General features: G+C 40.2%; 1 protein-coding gene across 4 annotated transcripts; it reads right to left on the bottom strand.

The window, feature by feature from the left end:
* Positions 1-7,340: 7,340 nt before the first annotated feature.
* On the bottom strand, positions 7,341-21,694 carry LOC117763445 (peroxisomal succinyl-coenzyme A thioesterase-like). 4 transcript variants are annotated; one of them, XM_034588566.1, is made up of 11 exons: positions 21,619-21,694; positions 19,315-19,525; positions 19,076-19,175; positions 18,803-18,993; positions 17,544-17,713; positions 15,612-15,731; positions 14,428-14,510; positions 10,579-10,672; positions 8,879-8,959; positions 8,040-8,181; positions 7,341-7,957 (listed from the first exon to the last, which is right to left on the bottom strand). In XM_034588566.1, exons 2-11 carry the CDS (start codon positions 19,508-19,510, stop codon positions 7,821-7,823), a joined length of 1,314 nt encoding a protein of 437 aa, XP_034444457.1. In that variant the 5' UTR covers positions 19,511-19,525; positions 21,619-21,694; the 3' UTR covers positions 7,341-7,820. The 4 variants fall into 4 exon arrangements, with proteins under 4 accessions (XP_034444457.1, XP_034444459.1, XP_034444460.1 ...); XM_034588568.1 differs by having other exon boundaries at positions 19,315-19,529; positions 21,648-21,693; XM_034588569.1 differs by having other exon boundaries at positions 21,435-21,636.
* Positions 21,695-23,632: the final 1,938 nt, after the last annotated feature.

A 23,632-nucleotide genomic window follows, 5' to 3' on the forward strand; every position in this document is an offset into this window, starting at 1 on the left:
TTTTATTCAAGAATTTTCACACTTTTTGGTTGATAAATAACTACAGAATACATTTGCTGTGGAGATCTGATTATGAAACTGTCATCCATCCTCTTTTAAATGTTATCTGACTGACATACTAATAAGTCATTACATTAATTCAATAATTAAATAACCGCTGCAAGTCTCATCAGCATCTTACTTATTCCTGTAAACCTGCATTAACTATTTGTTCTTCACCTGCCAGAACCCTCATCTCCCCAATAAATATTTGCTTTATTATTCTTACTTTTGTCATCATTGCTGTACAATTTGTGTCAGTTTATTTTTCTTCTGTGCCGGGGTTACCCAGTCACCGTGTGTATGTGGGCCCTAGATGGGTTGTGCTTGAGTTACTACTTTTATGAAAATCGACATTTAAATCCTACCAAGTATTTTGTATTACATGTTTGCCATTTAAAATAAACTACACACTACAAAATAAGAAAATTCAAATTATGGTGACTTTACTAGGCGAGATGATCTTCCGAGATAGAAACAGAGAGGCTGTGTCCGAAATCCCTCATTCATCGATATATAGTCCACTATAGTGAGTTTGCCATTATATAGTGCTGTCCGAATGTTTATTGAAACACTTCATACCCTATATGGTGCACTCATTGTTTCCCACAATGCATCCTGAGAAGAAGTGCACAACTGATGGTCACTGACAGCAATATAAACCATCATGCATTGCGCTTGCTTCGAAGAGGCGAGGGGAGAAAGGGCAGCAGAAACAGTCCCACCTGTTGTATGAATGTAAATACGAGCACAGCAGAGCATCACAGCACAAACTGCAGCAAGCAAGTTTATTTGTTTACATTTAAAGATGGTCATTCAACAAAGTTAAAAGTTATTATATTAACTGGTGCTGCTATCGTAATTTCTTCTTTACATCATAATTATCACACTTGTTATATTATTATACCATTATAACAACCAGTCTGACAGCTGAATCATGATGGTTACACAACTGCTCCTAGTCTCTGAAATGAGCATCAACAACGAACATAAGGGATAACTTAACACTAACTTTAACCACATTTATTCACAGTGTTACATGAAATAATAAAGTAAGACGACATTGTAGTAATTCAAAGTTTTTTGTGTCATAAATACCTGATTTTCAACATCATCTTTTCCAAAAGACGAAACATCTTCCCACCAACATTGTTGATAAAAGCAATTGTAGTGTGTGTGTGTGTGTGTGTGTGTGTGTGTGTGGGGGGGGGGGGGGGGGAAATAACTATTTAACAACAATAATTACCAATTCAACAGAAACTAAAAATGTCAAACACTAGGATCAATTACACTAATGACATCAAAGTAGCACTTTGGCAGGGTAATGAGGACAGGCCCGGGGCTTACCATGGTGGCAGGGAACCCAAAAGGGAAGGGTCCATAAACTAACCACCTGTGACACTGCCCTCCAAAAAAAGAGATCAGGAGGAAAACACCACCACCAGGGATTGGGTTGCCTCCTTAGGCCCGGAGCACCTGACCGACAAGGAGAAGAGAGAGTTAGAAACTGGCCAAAGTGCTAGACATAACTGGTGCTGAAGAAAATCAATATTGAAAATGAGATAACAAAAGAAACCAATTCCCAAAATGCAAAAAAAACTAACTAGATTACAAAACAAAATGCAAACAAAATTAGCTACACATATCAAAGCAAGATCATTTCAATTTACATGAATGAAGGAGAAAAATTGAATTGAAGGCAAATTAATACAGCTAACCCCATTTAAAAACAGTGAGTATCCTTTAAAGGTTCATCATCGGAATCAAGAGAGCCAGAACAGCAGAGGAGTCCAGGGAGTGGTGGCCAATGACGGTCTAGACAATAAACCAGGGCCTCTCGCCAACCCGCACAGCGCAGCATCAGGGAGAACCTTTCTAAATGTCTTAATGCGTTTATACTTCAAATTGAGATGAAGTAGTGTTTGTGTTCTACATTTTGGATCAATATTTTATGTTTACAATTTCAGTTTTTCAGGAGTTAGGTCAATTACACTGGTATCAGGTAGAGGTGTGCAGATGGACCCAAAAATGCAGAAGCCAGTAAAATAACAAAAAGTGTCCTTTAAGTAACGCAAAAAATAACACTACAAAAGAACGAAATACAAACGCAAAACAGGATTCTACAAGAAACTAAAATCAAAAACTCACATGCAAGAAACCAAAAAGGGAACAACTGAACACGAACCTAAACACAAGGAAATGTAAGGGTTTGGGTTCCACCTCTTTTGGAAGAGGTGTTTTCTGTTTACATCCCTGTGGTTCTTGTTTCACACTCCGGGTTCTGTTTCCTGTTTTATTTTGTAGTCTGGGTTCTTGTGTCTCGTGTCTAGTTTTACTTCCTGTCTGTGATTGTCTGCACCAGTCCTCATGTGTTACACCTGTGTCCCATTGCCCCTGCCTTCCCTGTGTCTGTATTTAAACCTCTGTGCTTTCCTTTGTCCTTGTCGGATTGTTGTCTATCGTCGTTGTCTAAGTGCCGTTATGTCTTGTCCTCCTGTGTTTCTGTATCCCATGTCTCCTGAGCTCCAGTCCTGCTCACCTGTGTAAGCCTCCTGTGTTTTCTTTGTGCTTTTGTTTCTTCAGTTTTACACTTTGAGAGTCCTGTGTTTATTCTTATTTTTCTGTTAAAGACTGTTTATTAAAAAGACTTTAGTTCAAACTCTGCATCTGGGTCCATCTGCCTCACAAAACTCTGACAGAACAATCCGACCTCTGAAGGCAGGGGCAATGGGACACAGGTGAAACACATGAGAACAGGAGTCACTCTCTCTCTCCATCTCCTTCAGATACATGTCCCTGAGACCCTTCCAGCCGCGTCTAAACACAAACATTTAAACATGAACTCTTGAATGTAACCAATAGCTTAAATCAAGTAACAAATACATATTTTCAGGATTTACCAGGTAGTCCAACTTCCTTGCTCACTTTCTGAAAAGTCCGAAGGTCAGTGACGTCGGGAATCGATCAAGTGAATCTTTTGCTTGGGTTCAAATGTTTCATCTCTAGCAGGTGAAGCAAATGATGCAACTTTGACGTCTTAATGTCATTTGTGTTGCTTGGAACAATTGAAACAAATTTCAGTCCAGTCTTCGCATTGACTTTTATATAACCTCATTATGCAAAAAATTTGGCTTCGCATCTGGTGTGAATGTACCGCAAGTGGTGTCCTGACAAAACTCCCAATTCCCATTTTTCAGCTCTACAGTATAGTAGTTGGTCATTTTTATTTGGTTACCTTTGGTTATAGGCCTGACAATAGGGTTGGACCTGGGTGAGTGTCACCATACAGATTCTTCCTCAGAAATAACAGTATCTTTCTCCAGGCGTCTTCCTGAGCGTGACAATGTGCCACCATCTCTCCACCCATCAGAGCCAATTCTGCAAAGACAGGACGCAACAGAAAGCGTTCAAGCAAAATGTCTGATGTCCTGATAAGGTCAGATAACTCTCAGTCATGTACAACCTTTGGCTCTTGCTGCAAAAGAAAGGAATAGAGTGAATGGAGTGTGAGGTAAATATGGAATGGTGATCATGTGACCGGTGTTTGGGTACTTCAGGACTTTCATACAGTGGTGTCATTACACAAAATACACAACTTGAACACACTGAACCACATCCTTAGGAGCAGCACACATCTGACTGACGAAGTGACATTATTTGTCTTGGCTAACTACATACATCCAATGAACTATTCTGTTTCCTCTCTGTGATCAATAAAGTTTTCAGCCTGCTAGCTGTTGATTTACACTGGGTGCTGTCATTTCATGATACTCACGTCCATTGCAGACTCCTGGGCGGTGCAAACCTGATCGTCTTCACCTACAACTAGCAACAGAGGACACTGGAGTCGTCCCACCTGCCCGGAGACAAACCACAGCAACGTTTCAGCTTCACCTGCTGCAGCCTCTGAATCACCATAACCGTTACAGGGAGAATTTATCCACAAATACTTCACTTTGTTGTAGAAGAACTAGAAATACATTTATGAATCAAATTAATTAATGCCTCTACGCAGTCTTTGAAGAAATGTGAGCACAGAAGCACATTACACAACCCACCTGTGAGGACAAATAACCGAGAATTGTTGTGACTCAAATACAATCACACAAATGTTTGTCTGAATAAATAAATGATTACAATCTTGATAAAGCTTGCAAGTGAAATAACTGGATCACATCGCTAAATTATCCCTACAGAAAATGAATTGGACAACCTAACCCAAACACATGATGCCTCCAGCCACAGCTGTTGGAGGCACTAAAATGGGAAAAGAAAGACACTTGCTTTTGACACCAAAAACACATTTATGCAACTGTAAAACAAAGAGGATAAGAATAGATGGTACTCACGTCCACCTTGAGTGAGGGGTCAGTGGGGATGGGCAGTAACATAGTTCGCATTATCATCTTCTTGTCCTCATTGAATGTTGTCTTCTTAAAATCTCTGACAGGAAAAAAAACAAACAACAATAAACATACAAGGTCTCATCTCACTTCAGTTACTGGTTGATTCATGTCTGTCCATCTCCTGATCTCTCTTATTCTATATGTTTTAGCAGCCTTTATTATTTTGATAACTTTCAGTTCTAAAGCCCCTGTTGTTCTACTTTAAGTACCTTTTCCATATAAAGACCTTGAGCTGCATTTGATGCGATGAAAAGTGTAATATACATACATTTATTATTATATTAATTAAAATTATTCAGAGGTTTTCCACTTACATCTCCAACAATCTCAAATATGTGTCCAATGATTCATCCACTTGTTGCACATGAGTCCCGTTGATACACACCACACACCTGAGCTGTGACAAAGACATACAGACACACACACACTAAACAATTACATTGTGATCATCACCAAGCAGAAATCAGAAATTGTTTGTTTATTAGCGGTCGCCTGATAGTGACGTAGGAGATCAAGCCTTTTTGATTCGGTGAGGATGAGTCGCTAGGGGAAGAGGCGGAAGTACGGAGAAGGAGAGGGAAAAAAAGTTTGGCGAAACAGTTCTCCTGATCGGTGGGAGGTTTACGTAGTGAAGTGGAGGTAGTGAATCCCTCGGGACTACTACAGCTAAAGGGACGCTGCAACCGGACCTCGGAGAGACATATACCAACCGCAGAAAAGTAAGCGCTTGACAGTCAGCTGACTGCCGGTATCGTTGGAGGTAGAGCTGACTCACACACTGACTGACTGACTGACTGACTGACTGGTGCGATCATTATTTCCCTTTTTTTGTTGTGGATTATCTGTGTTTCTTCCATATTTTAGTTTTCCTTGGACATATCCTGAAGTTTCTTTTCTGTTTTTTCTCTCATTGACCTCGTTTTTTCCCTCTCTTTTCTTGACTCATCGACAAGAACTGTGCATCTCCTGTGGTGTTTTGTCATGGCTAGGGACCGAAAGACAGCTATTTTTGTTGTTGGAACTTTTCTATTGATAGGTCTTTTTAGGTTGTGTGAGAGTAACGTGGGTTATTGTTCATACCTCCTTTGTGTTGGCTTAGTTTAGTTTAATTTAGATCAATTATTGTCAGGGTTCTCCCTGGCTGGCACCCCAGGACCAAGAATACATACAGTGTAACATTAAGCTGTCACAACATGAAGACACACGTTTTCCTTTATGCCTCTTTCCAATATTTACATGTTAATAGATTTCCTTGTACATGCAAAGCAGACTGACTTGCCATGGATGAGACACACCCAAAGGTGCTGAGCTAGATCAAAACATGATGAAAATATGTTTCATCTCCACTTGTCTTACCTTCACAATTTGGGAGTACGCAGCCAATCTCAAGACGACACTGTTGCCTACGCAGAAGCCAAGCATGGCGATACTGCTGCCTTGGACCTGAGGATGCTGCTGCAGGACTCTGTAGGCCGTCTGCAGCAGAAAACAAACTCATACAACTGAAACACAAAGAAATGACCAGGCTCTAAGAGGCCAAACCTTTGGTCATCATTCTCATGAATTTGATTTCTGTAAAACTGAAATTATACAAAAGATAATAACAGTTACTGAATGCCATTTAAACAACACAGTATATACATAAACATATGTATATACTGGCTACAACGTACAAATACACCATTCAAGTGTTGTGTTAATAGCTGCACGTAACTTGGAAATGATTGTTAGATATACATGCAACAAAAAGCTATCAAGAGACTATTGCAAAAAAAGCCATAATTACTTGCAGCTAAATACTCGATAACCTTATCAGTATTAGCATAAACTATATATATATGTATATATATATATATATACATATATATATATATATATATATATATATACACACAGTATATACATGATCTGAATGAAACAGGAAGAGCGTTCCACAAAGGCGGAGCTACCACCTCGAAGACACGAAAAAAGAATAATAATTTATAGTATTAATTTAATTTGTAAGTACTTAATGAAAATTGCTGAAAGCATCAATAGATTGACTGAAATTCTTATCCAAATAGTGGAGGCTTCCTACCTGTCTCAACCACAAATGAATGGTTTAGTCCTGGCCGCACGCAATCGAAGTGAGTGACTGACTGCTGGAGAAGTGATATTCAATACGTCAGGAAAACAAACGTAAAGTCAGACAATAAGGAAAGAAAAGAAAAAATAAACGAGAAAGAAGCCAACGGAGGGCAGACATTTGTTTTAAAGATTTCTTTCCCTGGAAGGGTTTGTTAATGTGTGACCTACCTGTTGACCCAGCACATCTACTTGTGTGCATCATGGACTAGCATGTAGAGTCCCTTGTCATCTCTGAGTATTTAGTAGAGTTTTGATTAACTAAAATGAAAGTCACATCTTTTTTGCTCTTATTTTTGAGAAGAAAAATAAACTGACACAAATTGTACAGCAATGATGACAAAAGTAAGAATAATAAAGCAAATATTTATTGGGGAGATGAGGGTTCTGGCAGGTGAAGAACAAATAGTTAATGCAGGTTAATGTAAGTAAGATGCTGATGAGACTTGCAGCGGTTATTTAATTATTGAATTAATGTAATGACTTATTAGTATGTCAGTCAGATAACATTTAAAAGAGGATGGATGACAGTTTCATAATCAGATCTCCACAGCAAATGTATTCTGTAGTTATTTATCAACCAAAAAGTGTGAAACTTCTTGAATAAAATTCTCAGAAAAAACATACATTGGTAAATCATAACAGACAAATGAGGCTTTAAGCCCATTACTCCCCCTTGGCCAGCCATCTTGACAATGAGATGTGGATGTGTTCAGACGTCCAACTAAACAAAGTTTTTGGCAAGCAGCCAACTGCTGTTACTTCCTCAGATGTTATGTCAGGATGGGAAAATTGCAGCTACCAGTGTTGTGGTGCATCTTTCACACGACAGGGCGCTCATGTTATCAATGAGCATATGTTTCACTTGATTATGTCTGAGTGTGCTATGCAAATCTTGGTTTTAACACATATAAATGAACAATGTGACGATGTGAACATTAAGTAAAGCTTCTGACCTCTGGGTGAATGATTTTACGCATCAGGCTGCTGTCTGGCTGATGAGATAACTGCATGATTAAGCAGGTGTATCAGTATTCCTGACAAAGCGCTTGATGAGTGTGTTTTCTAAAGGTTATTCATCTTTTGTACTGATGATTCAGTCAAGAAGGTTTCATGCCATAAATGTGCTTCAGCTGTGAGACATATAAAATTGTTTTTGGGTAACAATTAAAGGGATTTTTACATCCATAACCTCAGGCTGAAATAATTTATCTCACTTAGCAACTCCATTTCTTTTAGTTATCAACTTCATCACAGGTGGGAAAAAGAGGTTAGAACAGGGTTTCTGCCAGCATACAGATTCTCCCTCAGAAAGAGCAGCATCTTCCTCCAGGCGTCTTCCTGAGCATGAGAGTGTGCCACCTTCTCTCCGCCCCACAAAGCTGTTACTGTAAAGACAAAAGGCAACTCTTAAAACACCAGTTGATATCTTTTATCATCCACAGTTTCTCAGTCTGAAGGTGTACCCACACTTATGACGTGAGGAGACTGATTTAAAGTTGCTGGCTCTGGTGTGCGGCGTGAATGGAGGTTCAATAAGGTGACCAGTGTTTGGGTATGACAGGACAGTCAGCAGGTGGCTGTTCCCTGCTCCCTCCATCATCTCCTGGATCTGGAAGTACAAATCTCACATTTGTCAGATGGTTTCAGGATGCATTTGATTTCATTTATCAATGGGAATCCTTGAATGTAATTGATAAATTAGTGGTTTCTTTTTTAGAAAATGTTTTTTTGAGTTTTGCAACATTGCATTGTTTGTGTACACCCTAACCCTCCCGCTGAATAAAAAAAAATATATATATATATTGAAAAATAAAAAGGCAATAGAGCATTATTAAATGATCTGATAGATGGTGATAAGTCCAAAACATATGGCGCAAGCTTGCAGGTGATTGTCCACAATGGTTTTCATATCACATGTGCCTGGAAATATATTTGTAAAACAGGAAGATCTTACATTGTATAAGGCTGGCACAGTCTACCACTTCTTGTCTGACAGTTCCAACCACAAATCTGCTCCCAGGCCACTTAGAGACTGTAAATTCTGGAAATTGATTTTGTAAGAAATTTCTTCTCTGAAAGTAGCGAAATAGGTTGGATTTTGGTAGGTTAAATGTGTCAGCAACGCTGCTGCTTCAGGATCAGGACAAAAGCACAGGTTGGTTTGTACCGTGCTGGAATATCGTCCATATGTATATCCCTGAAAATATTTATCCAATTTCTTCCATCCTGCTTTCTAACCTGACTACAGTCCTTTAATCTTACATCATTTCTTCACACAGGACATAATGTTAACGTAGTAAACTCACGTCCATGGCAGACTCGTAGGCTGGCCAGTTCTGATCATCCTCACCTACAACCAGCAACAGAGGACACTGGAGTCGTCCCACCTGCTCAGAGACAAACAGTAGCAAGTATTGAATTTGAGACATCATTTTAAAATGTGTTTTGTATTTTCAAGATACCAGCAATTGTAGGGAATAATCCTGAGAACTTCAAAATTTACATAAAGCAAATTAATGGGTTAGCATTTATGAAACTCATTGATCTTCAGGTCTTCTCCTCGATTTCTCACTTGCAGAATTTGGTGTGCGATATTAAGAAAACATGCGGTATCGAAAACGTTGTTTAATATCGCGATGACGATATAACTTGCGATAAATAAACATAAACAGTCCCTGGCTATAAACCACAGACAGCTCCACAGCCAGGAGAAGGCGCACAGCCCGGTCACAGCGCCACCAAGTCCGGGGCAGACACCAGGGAGCCATACACAGCTCCACTAAGTCCAGTTACAGAGTTAATGTGGGTCTTTTCTTACATGTTTGGACCGTGAAATTTAATTTTTTTACAGTCTTTAGCAGCGCTATCAGTAATTTACTGCTCCGCTGTGTCTCAATCATTCGCGCTGTGCGCTGCTCCGACTGCGTCAAACCAAATGGAGACGCTCCCCGCCCCCTCCTCCAGCTCCATACTTTTACTAAGTTAATAAGTGTGTTGTTTTTACCCAGACTGAGTTTACAGATGTGTCTGATCACACTGTTTGTTTGTGAGTATGAGTATGTGTGTCTGCATGTGTGTGTGTGTGAGAGAGAGAGAGAGAACTCTTATTCTTATTGATAAAAGAATCGATCATTATGTGATGATCAGTGTTGATATTGTGGCGACAAACAAATCAACTTTTCAACTGTGGCGAGTCAGAGACCCGTCAATGATTTGAATGTCGTTCATTTAGCAGCAGGGCTCCATCTGATCAGCCAAATATATTTGCGTGGCGCATAGATCATCATTATCTCCATAACATGAGCTCGCACATCGTTAAAACAACAATTAAGATATTATCTTAGACGATATATATCGCACACCCCTACTTGAAGAGATTAGTTTTTTAAAGACTTAAGGGAGCCAAATCATAAAATAGCTTTTCACAGGTGGCAAAGAACTGTTCTCCAATCAAATGTTACAAAATTACTTAAAATATCATTTGACCATTTTTTCCTGCGTTCTTATCATGGAGATATGTTTTGTTTTAACTATTGATTTAAGAACCATTATAGATGTATAAAACTATACACCCCTTACACCACACCCACACACATGTGAACACATACACACATCTTGATGGTAAAATCATTATTATTGTTTTTATCACACAAATGTTATTAGTCTATTGAACCTCATTGGCAGTCATGTTATTTTCTCCATGTCAATGTTTTATTTTCTAAATTTGTGAAATCTAAACATTAATAAGATAGAGGCTTCTGTCCCCCCCCCCCCCCTTTATCTTGTAATCTTCTATGTAAATTTAACCAAAAGTACTTTGCTTCTTCAGAGTATGGTCGAAACAAATGACTCCATGAGGGAAAGCACATAATGCAAACTTGTGAACTACAACTACAGCTGACTGCAACTGCCAATGAACATTTATTTTTATTATTTTTGACATGAAAAAAAACTATTAAAAAACTCAACAACAAGGGAATCAGACAGAGACACCGGTGGAACTCACGTCTGCTTTAAATGAGGTGTCGGCAGGAATGGGCAGCAGCAGGTCTCGCAAGATCGTCTGGTTCTCCTCAGTGACACGAGTCTTCCAAGCGTTTCTGATTGGACCCAAAAGAGAGATTTGTTTTTTAGATGTTTTAAATGAAACAATTGACAAATATATATTAAATGGTGGGAATTTTAACTGTACAGAGAACAGCAGGTCAGACAGGAGCCATGCAGAAACTCACACCTCTGCCACTCACCTGCTGCACCTAATGGAGGCTCAGGAGTTGTGTGACGTGTGGAGAGGTTTCCATAAGAAACAGACAATACACTTGGACACATGCTAAAGATAAATGACTGTCTATTGCCAGACGTGATTGTTTTAACTGTTTTAAACATAATTCCTCTTTCTGATCACTCACTTGTCGCAGGTTCTGGTTTTATAAAACTTAAAACCTTGCAGTGCTTATTGACATTTTAATAAGGTTCTGTTGAAGGAAAAAAACTTGGAGAAATATCAAAACAGGTAATCCGATTTTTGATAATTGCAAGCTGAAAAAAACGCCCACTATCATCTAGCATAGGTCACCTATAGGTAGCCCACAGTCCGGACCGGACCCAGAAGCCGTTCTATACAGACCCAGAACTGTTATTAGATTTTTACGGAGCATTTCTATTTGAACTTGTGCACCTTTACTCACGATTACGGTAGTGTTAATTTAACCTGGGCAGCTTTTTGCGCCTTTACGGTGGTAAATCCTGGCAGCACCAGGTAGAGTTCACTTCTCTCACTGAACAAGAGAAATTAGGAACAAAGAGGAAAGTTAAAGCTGCTTAGTTGTTCATATTTGTTAAGATTGTTTATATATGTAGTTATATATTAAGAAAAAAGAAGGAAAGGGGAAACTTAATTTTTTTTTTTCTCAAATTAAGCACATTATTTTAAGATACCTTTTTCAAAAGGTGTTTTATTTATTTATTTATTATTATTGAATTTACACCATGTTTTGATATTCCTCCAAAAATTTACTTGGATTATACTTTGGTTTGCATTTATTTTGTTGTTGGACAGCTAAATGTAGATTGCTTTATTCCTTTATCCTCACAATTTTTCTTTGGTCTGGAACTTAAGAATGGACAGAAGAGGATCACTCACATCCAAAGTCTGACTCTGGGCAGGAGCTGATTGAGCAGACTGGAGTCTGTGAGCAAAAAGTCAGGTTTTACAGTGACCTTTTTAAATCTCAGGATATAGAGGAGGAGGCACTGGCTGTCATTTTGTGACTTTTTAGAAATCAGTAAACTGTTGGGCCTAAAATTGCATTGAGTTTGAGCATGAGTTTTTATGGCTCACATTAGATGCATTTAGTTGTTGCTCTGGTTTTATTGCTAAAATTACGGTTTTATATGGAGACCTATATAATGTGCTAAACTTTAGCACATTATATAGGTCTCAATATAAAACCGGGTTAGGGTTACCCTAATCTTTAGCAGCTAAAGATTAGCGATAGTTTGAACGCTCCCTTTCAGATTCAAAAGGCGGCTCCGTGTCTGGATTGTTGTACAGTTTTTTTCTTTTGAAGCCTTCTAGCCTTAATATTATCGTCCAAATATGATTTCGAGAGAGCTGTCAGGAAAGCTAAAGCTGACTACAAGTGCAAATTGGAAAACAAACTCAAGGCCAATGACAGTTTTCAGATCACAAATTATAAAAACAGTCTCAGTCATGATGAACCCAAGCTGCCTGACAGCCGCAACGAATTCTATTGTCGCTTAAAAATTAACAACAACAGCCAAATAAGATACAGCCCATAATGGCCAGCTTAATGGCCAGCTCCCTAACTCCCCCCTTTGTCATAGACGAGTATGAAGGTAGGGAGCCTGCTGCTCTGACTTTGTATCCTGTCACACTAAAATGTTGTGCAGATGAACTCACTACAGTCTTCACTGATTTCTTCAACAGGTCTCTTAACGGTTGACTGTGTAGAATTTAGTGACATCTAGTGGTAAAGTTGCATTTTGTAGCAGAATCCCACTTTCAAACATGAGAGAGAACCTGCGGAAACCTTCAGTTGTCATAAAAACTCAAAGGCTGTTTAGTTTGTCCAGTCTGGGCTACCGTAAAAAAAACATGGTGGCCTCCGTAGAGAGGACCCGCTACCGATGTAAATATAAAGTATTTAAATATAAAATTGTGTAAAAAACAACAATTCATACAATTTAGATAAAACACACTCGTGAAAAAATCACAAGGATTATCTTATATTCAATTTCTGCCAATAGATCCTTTACTTTTTCTCCATTCCATCCTGCAGAACTTAGAAGCCTCTCCCGCATACGCACAGGTTCTCTTTGTGGACTACAGCTCTGCTTTTAATACCATTTTACCTACAAAACCTTTTGATAAATTAAGGTAAGGTGTTAATCATTCCTTATGTCATTGGATCTTAGAATTTCTACAGTATACAACACAGGCAGTCCCCTCAGGGTTGCGTTCAATCACCGCTCCTGTATTCACTGTACACAAATGACTGCATTTCACATTGTGACTCTGTTAAAATCCTTAAATTTGATGAAGACACAAGAGTGATAGAGTTAAATCTTTCTTCAGCGAGCACGCATCCATCAGCCGTCTCTCTCTCACACACACACACACACACACACACACACACACACACACACACACACACACACACACACACACACACACACACACACACACACAGAAAGCAGGAGGAGATGTCGGGGCGCGCTCGGTTTGGCTTGATGCGGTTGGCGCAGCGCGAATGATAGAGACACAGAGGAGCAGTGAATTACTAATAGAGCTAAAAACCTCTCCCTGCATCCATAGCAGGTGAAATTTGGAATGGAAATAATGCTTCTCTTTTTTTCAGTGTTTGCATAGACCACCTATTGTATGAGGTCTATGTTAGCAGTGAAACCAAAGCAGACAGACTTTAACACTGTATACCTCAGCATTTGTTTATTTATTGCATCATGTAATCATCGCGATATTCAACAATGATATTGAATATCGCATGTTTTCCTAATATCGTGCAGCCCTAATCTTGAATCTTATTAGACAAACTTAGATCTGACCTTCGGGGACTGACTCTTCAGCATATGCAGATGATTTGCTCATCCTTTGTCCAGTTCGGCTCGATATCTTCAGCCAAAGTCAACTGAGACAAAAGTATAGCTCTCAGTGTTGGAGGGATACTGGAGGAGAAGCTTAGTTTGCCTGGGGTGTTGATTTTGAAGACAGGGGGCTAAAATGTTAAGAGAGTTTTAGTAGATCAAGCCTATGTTCTTAAATACTGGGAGAATGAGTGTTTTGAGATAGTTTGGACTCTGGTTTGTAAACTGGATTTTTTTCTCCCCACAGTCTCAAGTGTTTGCTCATTGTGGGAACTGGCTGGTTTCTCTCTATTATTCTAAAGCTTCAGCCTTACTTACAAGTTTCTTGAGATACTGTGATTTGGTTCCATACAAATAACATTGGATTGAATTGTATTAAATAGAAAAGGACACAATTGGTGGAGGTCTTCAGTAATCGGTTTTCCTTTTCCTTTGTTAATTTAAGGGGATGAGCTTGGTGCGATGGCCAGTTGCGTGGCTGGCTCAGTAACTTCTCAAACTTTTGTTTCCTTTGGCTGGGATCACCAACCCTTTTTAATTCTTGATCTCTTTTTGAATATGGTTAGTATTTGGTAAGAAAATAAAAACTAATTGCAGTAGATGACTCTTCTAAGGCCTTGCCATTCTTCCTAATATAATGCCAGTCTCCTGATGGAGCATTGTTTGTTTGGGGAGGCTGTAATTGTTGAATTCTTGAACAGAAACCTTTGAGTCACAGACAACAACTTACTCCTTAAAAAAATCCATAATTTGTTCCAAAGATCCACCAACTGGCTGCACATGACTCCCACTGATACACACCGCACACCTGAGCTGGGAGACACAGACATAATTCATATTATTTATATAGGTATATAAATATGTGTTTGTAAATATTTACATAGGATCAGCTAAGAAAGAAAACCTTGGCAGAAGTCTTTTGAGAACAAGTTTCAATAAGTGACACTAAAGAGCCTTATCTTGCCATGCTAAAGAAAGAAAAAAAAAAAACATTTCTGAGTTCGCCCAATGTGGAGGTGAGGGGGCTGGGAGAGCCCCTTCACCGGCACCCAAGGGTCAATCAGCACAGGTGAGAGCTGTTAAATGATCGATCCTCACACTTAAAAGGCAGCAACTGAGCTGCCTCATGGAGAACTGGGGAACACTCAGAGAACACTCAGAGACTCAGAGACACTGAGCTGCAAAGCTAGTCCCTTTAGGTCAGTTTATTTGTGTTTGTTCACGTGTGTGTTTTGGTTTTAATAAAAGATGCGAAAACCTGAATAGTTTGTCTCTGGCTGCTGTGATGACAGCCCCGTGGCGTGGTCAACTGCCACACCCAGTCTTCCAGATCTGTTCCAATATTTAATGGGACAGGTTAACACATACTAGCTATAAATGTTCAGCATGGCTCAATCAAAATTCCACGGACATTTGTATCTACACTATTATGCTAATACCAAAAATCCAGTCTTTTACCATTAGCCCAATGGGAAATGTTCGCTGGTCATACATGTTAAGAGTGTTATAATGAGGCAAGTACATGTACATTGCTGCACTAACACACGACAGTTTCACAATGACCCAAAAGTATTTGTACACCATAGTCTAATTTATCTTGCCTTAGTTTCACAGTGATCTGAATGTTCTCATAATACCATGAAGATCTCTAAGTGATTTGCATCGTTGCTTCATTGTCAAGTAGAACTCTTTGCCACACTGCTGCTCTCTCTCTCTCTCACACAAACAAATTGACCTGTCTGTCATAGTCGGGGATATTCTGAGGCTGCTGATGGTCAACTGTCAAACATGTATTTGACCAGTTTTTAACCATCCTCCATCCTAGCATGCAAGCAGGCAGACCTCGGCAAAACACTTGACCAGTCTACTGTCAAAGATAAAATCTACTTCTGTATGAAACACTGCTTGTCTTACCTTAAAAACGTCAGAATAAACAGCCATTTTGAAGGTGATAGCGCAGCCTAAGGAAAGTCCCACCATGGCGATCCTGCTGCCAAGGACCTGAGGATGCTGCTGCAGGACATTGTAGGCCGTCTGCAGCAGTGAAACATAGTTGTAAAATTTGCATGGCTTCTTATAACTCATATCACATTCTCATATCACAGAATTTATGATGGATGAACAAATTAAAATCAAAAATATGAACTGCTGATGAAGCCAGGCCGCTAACATAGTTAACAGTTAAGACTTTATGCAATACTTTATGCACTGACATTAAGCAATCATTCTCAGATTTTAATGATCAGAATAAAAGCAATAGAGGCTGGAGCACCATGCTACATTTTCGTTATTTTGACCTTTTCAGTACCATCATAATGAAAGGAAAGGTGGGGCCCTAAGTTAACAGGGCCCTAATATGGGAGGAACCTAGGATTGAGAAATTGGACCTCCTTTTTCAGTCTTTCTCTGTCCTCTAGTGGGTTATGTTTTTTGTGAATGTATACAGAGTGCATGGTTCACTGCTGCGAGTCCTTGCTGCAGCAGCAATGAATAGAATAAAGAAACTAATGCATACATTGAACATTGGAGCCTGTAAACCTTTTCAAGTAGTGCCCTGAAAAAGAGTTTTTGAAAACTTTTTTTCGGGGCACTACTTGACATCTGCCTCATCCCGAAAGGACATGTGGGTTTCATGTCCCACAATGTCCCCGGTCTGGGTCAGCAGTTCTCCTCCCTGACAAGGTCTGGGCCAAGCACTGCTTTCCCCTCCTGAGCTGGTTTGCCAGAATTTCCTTGAGGCCAACCAAAATTCCTTCTCCATGGCCTCTCTGAACTCCTCCCACTCATCCCCCACCCAAGCCGCTGCTTCTGTGGTCTTGGCTGATACAGGAGGGCCTTCACCGCTGGTGTCCACTAGCAGGTTCTTGGGTAGCCTTCTTGACAACACCAATGATCTGGATGGAGGCCCTGAGCATGCCCACTAGGATACCTCCTTTGGGATGCATAAAAAAGTCTTCCGGAGGTGGGAGTTGAGGACCTGACTGACAGTGGCCTTTGTCAGCTGTTCCTGATGCACCCAAATAACATGTTTCAAGGGATCAAAAAGGATAATTTACTGATTATCTACTCACCCCTATGCCGATGGAGGGGTGGGTGAAGTGTTTGAACGGACATCAACGGACATTTAAGTTTTAAAACCCGGTGTAAGTGGAAGATAAGTCCTTAATATCTTCAGTTGTATTGGATTCTACACTGCTACACTGTTTACCCCTGAAACTCCAGCAGTGTTTTGTGGATTCAAACACTTCACCCACCCCTCCATCGGCGTAGGGGTGAGTAGATAATGAGTGAATTTTCATTTTTGGTGAACTATTCCTTTAAGTTTTCCAGGTCTGTCTTGCAGCCTTCCCTGTCATCTGATCCAACTCACCAGCAGTTAGTGATTTCTTAATAGCTTTGCTCCTCTCTTCACCCGAGTGTCCAGAACACACAGCCTCAGATCTGATGATACGACCACAAATTCGATCACAGAACGTTGGCCTAAGGTGTTCTAATCACCTTAGGAGAATAGCAAAGAAGTCCAAGGACGTAGAAGAAGACATGTTCAACTCAGTCCGCAGACTGAAGACACACTGCCCTGCCCCCACATACTGCTACAGAGCGCAAGTCACATGTTTATTCAATTTTTATTAATACTGAAGATATCATGTGTCCAAATCGCACAACAAATTCGACACTGCTCTTCCCTGGGCCATTAACAATACACATACCAAGTGTGAAGCTGGTTGGATGAATGATTTAGAAGATATGTGTTCCACATACAGAGGCAGACAGAGAGAATGACAGAGACATTTGTGCAATTAGTGGGTAAACGTTATTTTTGGACACTCACACACTCAGGTTTACCTCAAAGTACTTGTTGTCCACGAAATTCCCAGTTTCAATGGTGACTTTATTTGTCAGGTAGTCAAGAGCAAGGGACGCAAAGCCATGGCAGGCCAACAGCGCTGAGCGGTACTCCACCAACTTCCCTCCACCCCCCCACAGGTCCAAGATACCAGGGAAAGGTCCAGGTCCTTCAGATGATTCAAAACACCCAAAAGAGTCAATTTACATTAAAATGACTTTATACATTTATGAGGTTCTTACTTCTCTGGCCTATATTTGATGTATGTATTTTGAGGGCTTTTGATATGATTAGAGCAATAGTACCAGCAAGTAAGTCACAACTTATTGAAGCTGAACTTTGATGCTCCCCGTTAGGCATTGGACAAACATTTTGTTTGTCTGCATCTTTCAGTATGAATGGTTAAACATTGTGTCATTACTGCCATGTGTCACAACTACAAATATCCTACAAACATAAACAAACCATATAAGACATTAACAAAGACATATTTAAGGATGAAAAATATTGTCTGCAAAATCAGCGACGATATAATTTATGTAAATATCAGACACATCTACACCCACCATACATCACAACACCTTATTTCAGCAGGAGCACACAATGTAATATGGATGTTAGTCAGTGGATACAACCATAAAAGGGCTTTTTGGATTTAGTTAGGGTATGCAAGCTCACTCTTACCCTAAAGCTGCTTTAAGGGTACGAGTGCTTTAATGTCCGGACCCCATTTAGTGGACATCCTCCGGAGTTCATGTCTGAAAACAGTGAAGGTCTGTTCTTTGTTGCACTGAGGTCTGCGATGAAAAACATTCTGTTTAACCTGACTATGAACCTTAACTTGAACCTGTCTGAACCATGCATCCGGATAACAGCAGTTCCATAATGCTCAGCCCTAGGTCTCTTCCTCTTCTCCTTCAATACAGGTGCTCTTATGCTGAGGACTTCCTCTGACACTCAGGTGGAGGCAAACATCCTAGTTAAACTGAACTCACAATACTTAAGGGGAAAAGCGGGAAAGTAGGACCTGTCTATTGCCATTGACAGCTGTGGTGGTGTCAAATCAGACAGTGCACAATTGAGTCGTGACCCTGGATGATGAACTGTAATTCTCCTCGATCATCACTGCAGCTGCCAGCTCCTTTAGCTGAATCTCCTCTTCTCCTTTCACTACACTGGTTCCCTACTGCAGCAAGTGATGCTAGTCTTAGCTACATAGACACCTCCCTCACACCACCAGACTATAATCTTATCCTACCTGGGGGCAGAAAAAGAGTTGCAGTGAGTCCACCCTCTGTGATTGGGATCCTGCGGATGCCAGGCGCCATGTGCCAGCGCTCCACCAACACAGAGGCCAGCGACACTAGATCCACAAACCCCTCAGTCTGGTGACCCTGGTACACTGAGATTGTGACCTCCATGGGAGTCTGGACGTTCAACTTCCTCATCCTGAAAGAAGATGGGAGAGTCTTTGATACCAATAACTGATTGTGATTGGCATTATGTAAGTAGTTCTGGCCTGCTTGCGTACCTGAGTCCAGGTTTGCTGCCTGGAACTGGTATGAGGCTCCACAATAGACCCATTGGTTCAACCCCTGAATATGTCCCACCCAGACTGAGATCCTCTGAAACTGGAAGTAAAGAGTGTGAAAAAACTATAATTTTCATGTTTATTCGTTATTTGCAATTCCAGCATTTTATTAAATGTTTCATCAGACACGTTCAAATAATTTTCCCTCATTTTCTATGTCTATGTCTTGAAGCATGTACCGTTCACAGTCCCAGTGGCATCAGCAGTGTAGTGACCAAACGCCTCCCATTTGATTCTATCTTCACACTGGTGGAAGGCGTGGACAGTCAGCTTGAAACCAGGTGGGGCATTCTGGATGAGGACAATGAACTTCTCATCCATTTGTCCTCTGGACGGCTGAACCGACAGACTCACGCAACATTGTTTCCTTTCCATCGTGAACTGAGCAGACTGATAAAATAATCACAGATAAATACGTCAAAACACGAGTAAAGTATAACTATATGTCTGTTCCCCAAAGTCAAAGAATTTTTATATAATCAGTACAACAAACAGTTGAGCAAATGCAGAAACAGGTATAAAATTCAATAAAACTATGAACATGAAAATAATAAAAGAATTACAGCACATTAAAGATAAAGCCAACGTGGCATGTTCTGACTAAAAGTAATAATAATAAAATAATAAAGTATTTCACCAGGGAATTGATCACTGATGCCATTGCAAGGTCCTTGTAATTTGTCTGCGCCTGATTTTCACCAGCTTTAAAAGTGTGTGTGTGTGTGTGTGTGTGTGTGTGTGAATGTGTCAAGTTAAAGGTTCAGTGTGTAGAATTTAGTGACATCTAGTGATGAAGTTGCATGTTGCAGGTGAATACCCCTCACCTCACCCTCCCCTTCTAAACATGAAAGAGAACCAGTGGTAGCCTTCAGTTGTTATAAAAACTCCAAACTGTTTAGTTTGTGCAGTTTGAACGACTGTAAAAAACATGGCGGCTTCTGTAGAGGGGACCCGCTCCCAGTGTAATGCAAGGTATTTAAATATAAAGGGCCCATTCTAATGTGAAAAAAACAACAATTTGTATAATTTAGATCATCACACACTAGTGTGCCAATAGATCCCTTTCACCTAAATCTTAAACACTGGTCCTTTAAGTTGTTAACATCATTTCTTCTATGCATGCAAGTGTGTATGTATCAAGTTGGTCAATGACATAATTGTTTCTGTGTGTGTGTCATGTTTAGTTCGTGACATGATTTAATTAGAGTTAGTGTGCATGGAAATGGTCCATTATTACATTGACATTTGTAGTAATATTCATTATCCCCTTCTGTTCATGTGTTAAACTTGAAAACAACCTAATACATGTTAATTGTGGGTGTTGGTCATCGAGAAACAACAACAACAACAGCAGCAACTCTCCTTCCTCAGCTGTGTGCAGAGAAGGACTTAACCATTTGGCAAAGGTCAGCAATTGCTTTGGGTCCCGAACTACCAGGGGCCCCATAAAACACCTAATAAACTTTTGGTTAAAATAATTATTTTGACTTTTGTTAATTAATCATTTCATTCTAAAAATCCATATGCCAAAACGGCATCAGAATGCCTATAACTTATGAGTAACTTGTGTCTCAGCAACCCCCTCCCCCCTCAGTCCCCACTACAATGGACTATTCCGGGGGGTAAACACAAACTGACAAGCAGTATTGAGCCAGTTCACACTTAAAAAGAACAAGTTCAAAGTTCAGTTCATACAGATGACAATGAACTAGCGAAAGTCATGAAAATAAAAAAACAGAAAACAGGGACAAAGAGAAATGGTAACATCAATCAGAGAGCCTGCTGAAAACCAAGGTAATAGATGACAGATCTTCCATGTGAATGGACAATATGGTACATTCTTATTTTACAGAGATCATATTGTTTATGAAAATAAGTGAGTGCATTTGTTAAACTATTAATATGTTTTGTTGTTTGGGGAAGAAGTTACAAGTAGGTCTTTCTTAGATAAATAAGGATTAAAAAAGGTGGCGAACAACGGATGCAAACAAATTGCTAAATCTGCCACTGGCTGTGTGCTGTGGGTCAGTAGAGTCATATAAACGGATTCTAATGTGGCCAAGCAGCTTATAGGCTTCATGTATAAAGTATCTGAATCACTGCACACATCTGAGTGTCTGAGCTCAAAGTCCTCAAAATGAGTCACATGCATAAACTACTACTGCGTAAGTAGTAGTTGAGAAGAGTGACAACACACTGGTCCCCACTTCCTTCAGTGGGTGCTGCTGCCAGTGTTGCCACACACAGATGTAGATGTCCGAACTAAACGTCTTCAAACACCGCCCAGACGCACACAGACCAGTACTTTCAGCTGCTATGGTTGTTGACTGTGGCTCCTCCGTGATTCGCTTTCCCGTGGTCAGACCAGCCGCCCCGACATTAATGGTAAATACGCTGGAACAGCGCAGAGGAAGCTCAGCAACCTTATTCTGTGCTTCTTCTTAGTTCCCCATTAGAAGACGACAGTTGCGGTGAAGTCTTACCTCTAGAGAGGCGGCGGAGTCTTACTCGAACCTCAGCGATCCTCAAACTGCGGAGGACTTTGGGACTGTAGCGTGAGGTAACACGCTCAACAACATCCGGTTTTCAAAATAAGGTGTAATAATAACAATAATACTAATTGTTTGTATAGCACTTGTCTTAACAAGGTTACAAAGTTCTTCACAACATACATGGCAACGAAGGAATGAATATAAAATGTATCCAATTCAATTAAAATGTATAGAGAAACCCAACAGTTCCCACAATGAGCAGCACTTGGGAAAAAACTCCCTCATTAACTGGAAGAAACCTCTAACAGAACCAGACTCAGATTGTGGGTCACCCCGGTTGGGGTGAGTGGATAAAAATGGGGAGAGGATTGTAGGAAGTGTTGCAAATATTTATGTTGTGAGATATTTAACACTTCACTGTCTATTCTGCTGTGAACTGCGCACGTTACCCTGGGAAAATAGGCGAGACCTTGAAGAGGCACAGCTCATGCTGCTTGACAGCAGCTGAATCCCGCTGCTCACGCAGGCAGTGTGGACGCTCTAATCTGATAACATGGACGCCAAAATGAAAAGTAAGCCGTTCCACCCAGTGGGACCCGGCATTAAATGCAACACCTGAGCAGTCTCTAGTCTGAGTGAATGAGTGACTCAGTAAAGGTTAATGGAACCTTTGAACCAGTTTTTGTTGGTTTATTGACACACACACACACACACACACACACACACACACACACACACACACACACACACACACACACACACACAGAAGATTTTTGACCTACATAGCAATATTAATCGAGTGTGTGACTATCCATCTCACACTCAAAATATATGATTAAAACCAGTATGCATACTTGCCGTTCTTCTGTGGATGAGTTTGCTCGAACTGCGCCACCTCAAAAATGTAACCAAATGTTGTGGCTACTATGTTAAACAAGACCAGGATTTTGTGCTTTCTCTACAAAAGATGGACATGATTGACAGTGAAGACAACAGCATGAAGTCCTTTAGAGCTGAACTGAGCCTACTTCAGATTTATTACTTGTCATTAGTGAATCCTCCTAAAACAGCAAACTACATTATACTGTCACTTTTTAAAGTTTGCATTCTGGATGTTGTTGGATGCAGTCTATTGTGAAGAGTGAAGTTAGAAAACTGACAGGTGTTCATCTTACCTGCTTTATCTGCAATAAACAATATTATAGTCAATGTTTTTCATTAATTAGGGCCCGAGCACCTCCGGTGGGAGGCCCTATTGTATTTCGAAGGATTTGTATTTCCCTTTTGGGGCTTTTTCGGGGCCTAGACATGCTCAAATTGTTACCAAAGTTTGCAGGGAATTCAAAACCCCAAAAAGTAATTGTATTCTGGAGTAATTTGAAATGGGCGTGGAAAAATGGCTCAACAGCGCCATCTAAGGAAAAGCCCCTCAGTTAGCTTTCACCGATCTTCACAAAAATCGTAGCCCAGGTGTATCATGACCAGACAAACAAAAAAGGTCAGAGGTGCAATTGGAAAAAAGCAACAGGAAGCCCGCCATTTTGACTTTAGTGGCCATATTGGCCATTTTCCACATTTTTACTTTGATGTACTTGTCCCAGGGCTTTCATCAGATCAACTTCATATGGAGATGCGTGTCATCACAACAAGATGGAGATGAAAACTACCTCAAAGATTGATTTTTTGTCACACGGTGTGACCGTGGCGTCAAAGTTTGATTACACGCCATCAAAACACGAGGTTCTGTATCTCGGACATATTTGGTCCAATCGAGTCCAAACTAGACATGTAAGACAAGAGTCCCGGCCTGATGACATCTACACAGACGTTTTTTTATTATTTTCCTATTTCATTTTCAAACAGAGTTGTCAAAATAGAAATCAGTCAGACAGCAGATGATATGTTAAATTTGTGCAGGTACAGACATATGTAAAATAACATGGCAGTGCCTGCAGCTTCATTTCATAAAGAGACAATTCAACAAACATGTAGTGTGTACTTTTTG

The sequence above is a fragment of the Hippoglossus hippoglossus genome, chromosome 6 (genome assembly GCF_009819705.1).
Source record: "Hippoglossus hippoglossus isolate fHipHip1 chromosome 6, fHipHip1.pri, whole genome shotgun sequence".
In the NCBI taxonomy this organism is placed as follows: domain Eukaryota; kingdom Metazoa; phylum Chordata; class Actinopteri; order Pleuronectiformes; family Pleuronectidae; genus Hippoglossus; species Hippoglossus hippoglossus.

What these genes read in the sequence shown, in the direction of transcription:
- LOC117763445 (XM_034588565.1), bottom strand. Translation starts at nt 20,396, where the DNA reads ATGAATATTACTACAAATGTCAAT. An exon ending in TTTATTCTGACGTTTTTAAG is followed by an intron (nt 14,511 to 15,611) that starts GTAAGACAAGCA and finishes TGTGTCTCCCAG; the next exon opens with CTCAGGTGTGCGGTGTGTAT. An exon ending in AGTCTCCTCACGTCATAAGT is followed by an intron (nt 7,958 to 8,039) that starts GTGGGTACACCT and finishes TTGTCTTTACAG; the next exon opens with TAACAGCTTTGTGGGGCGGA.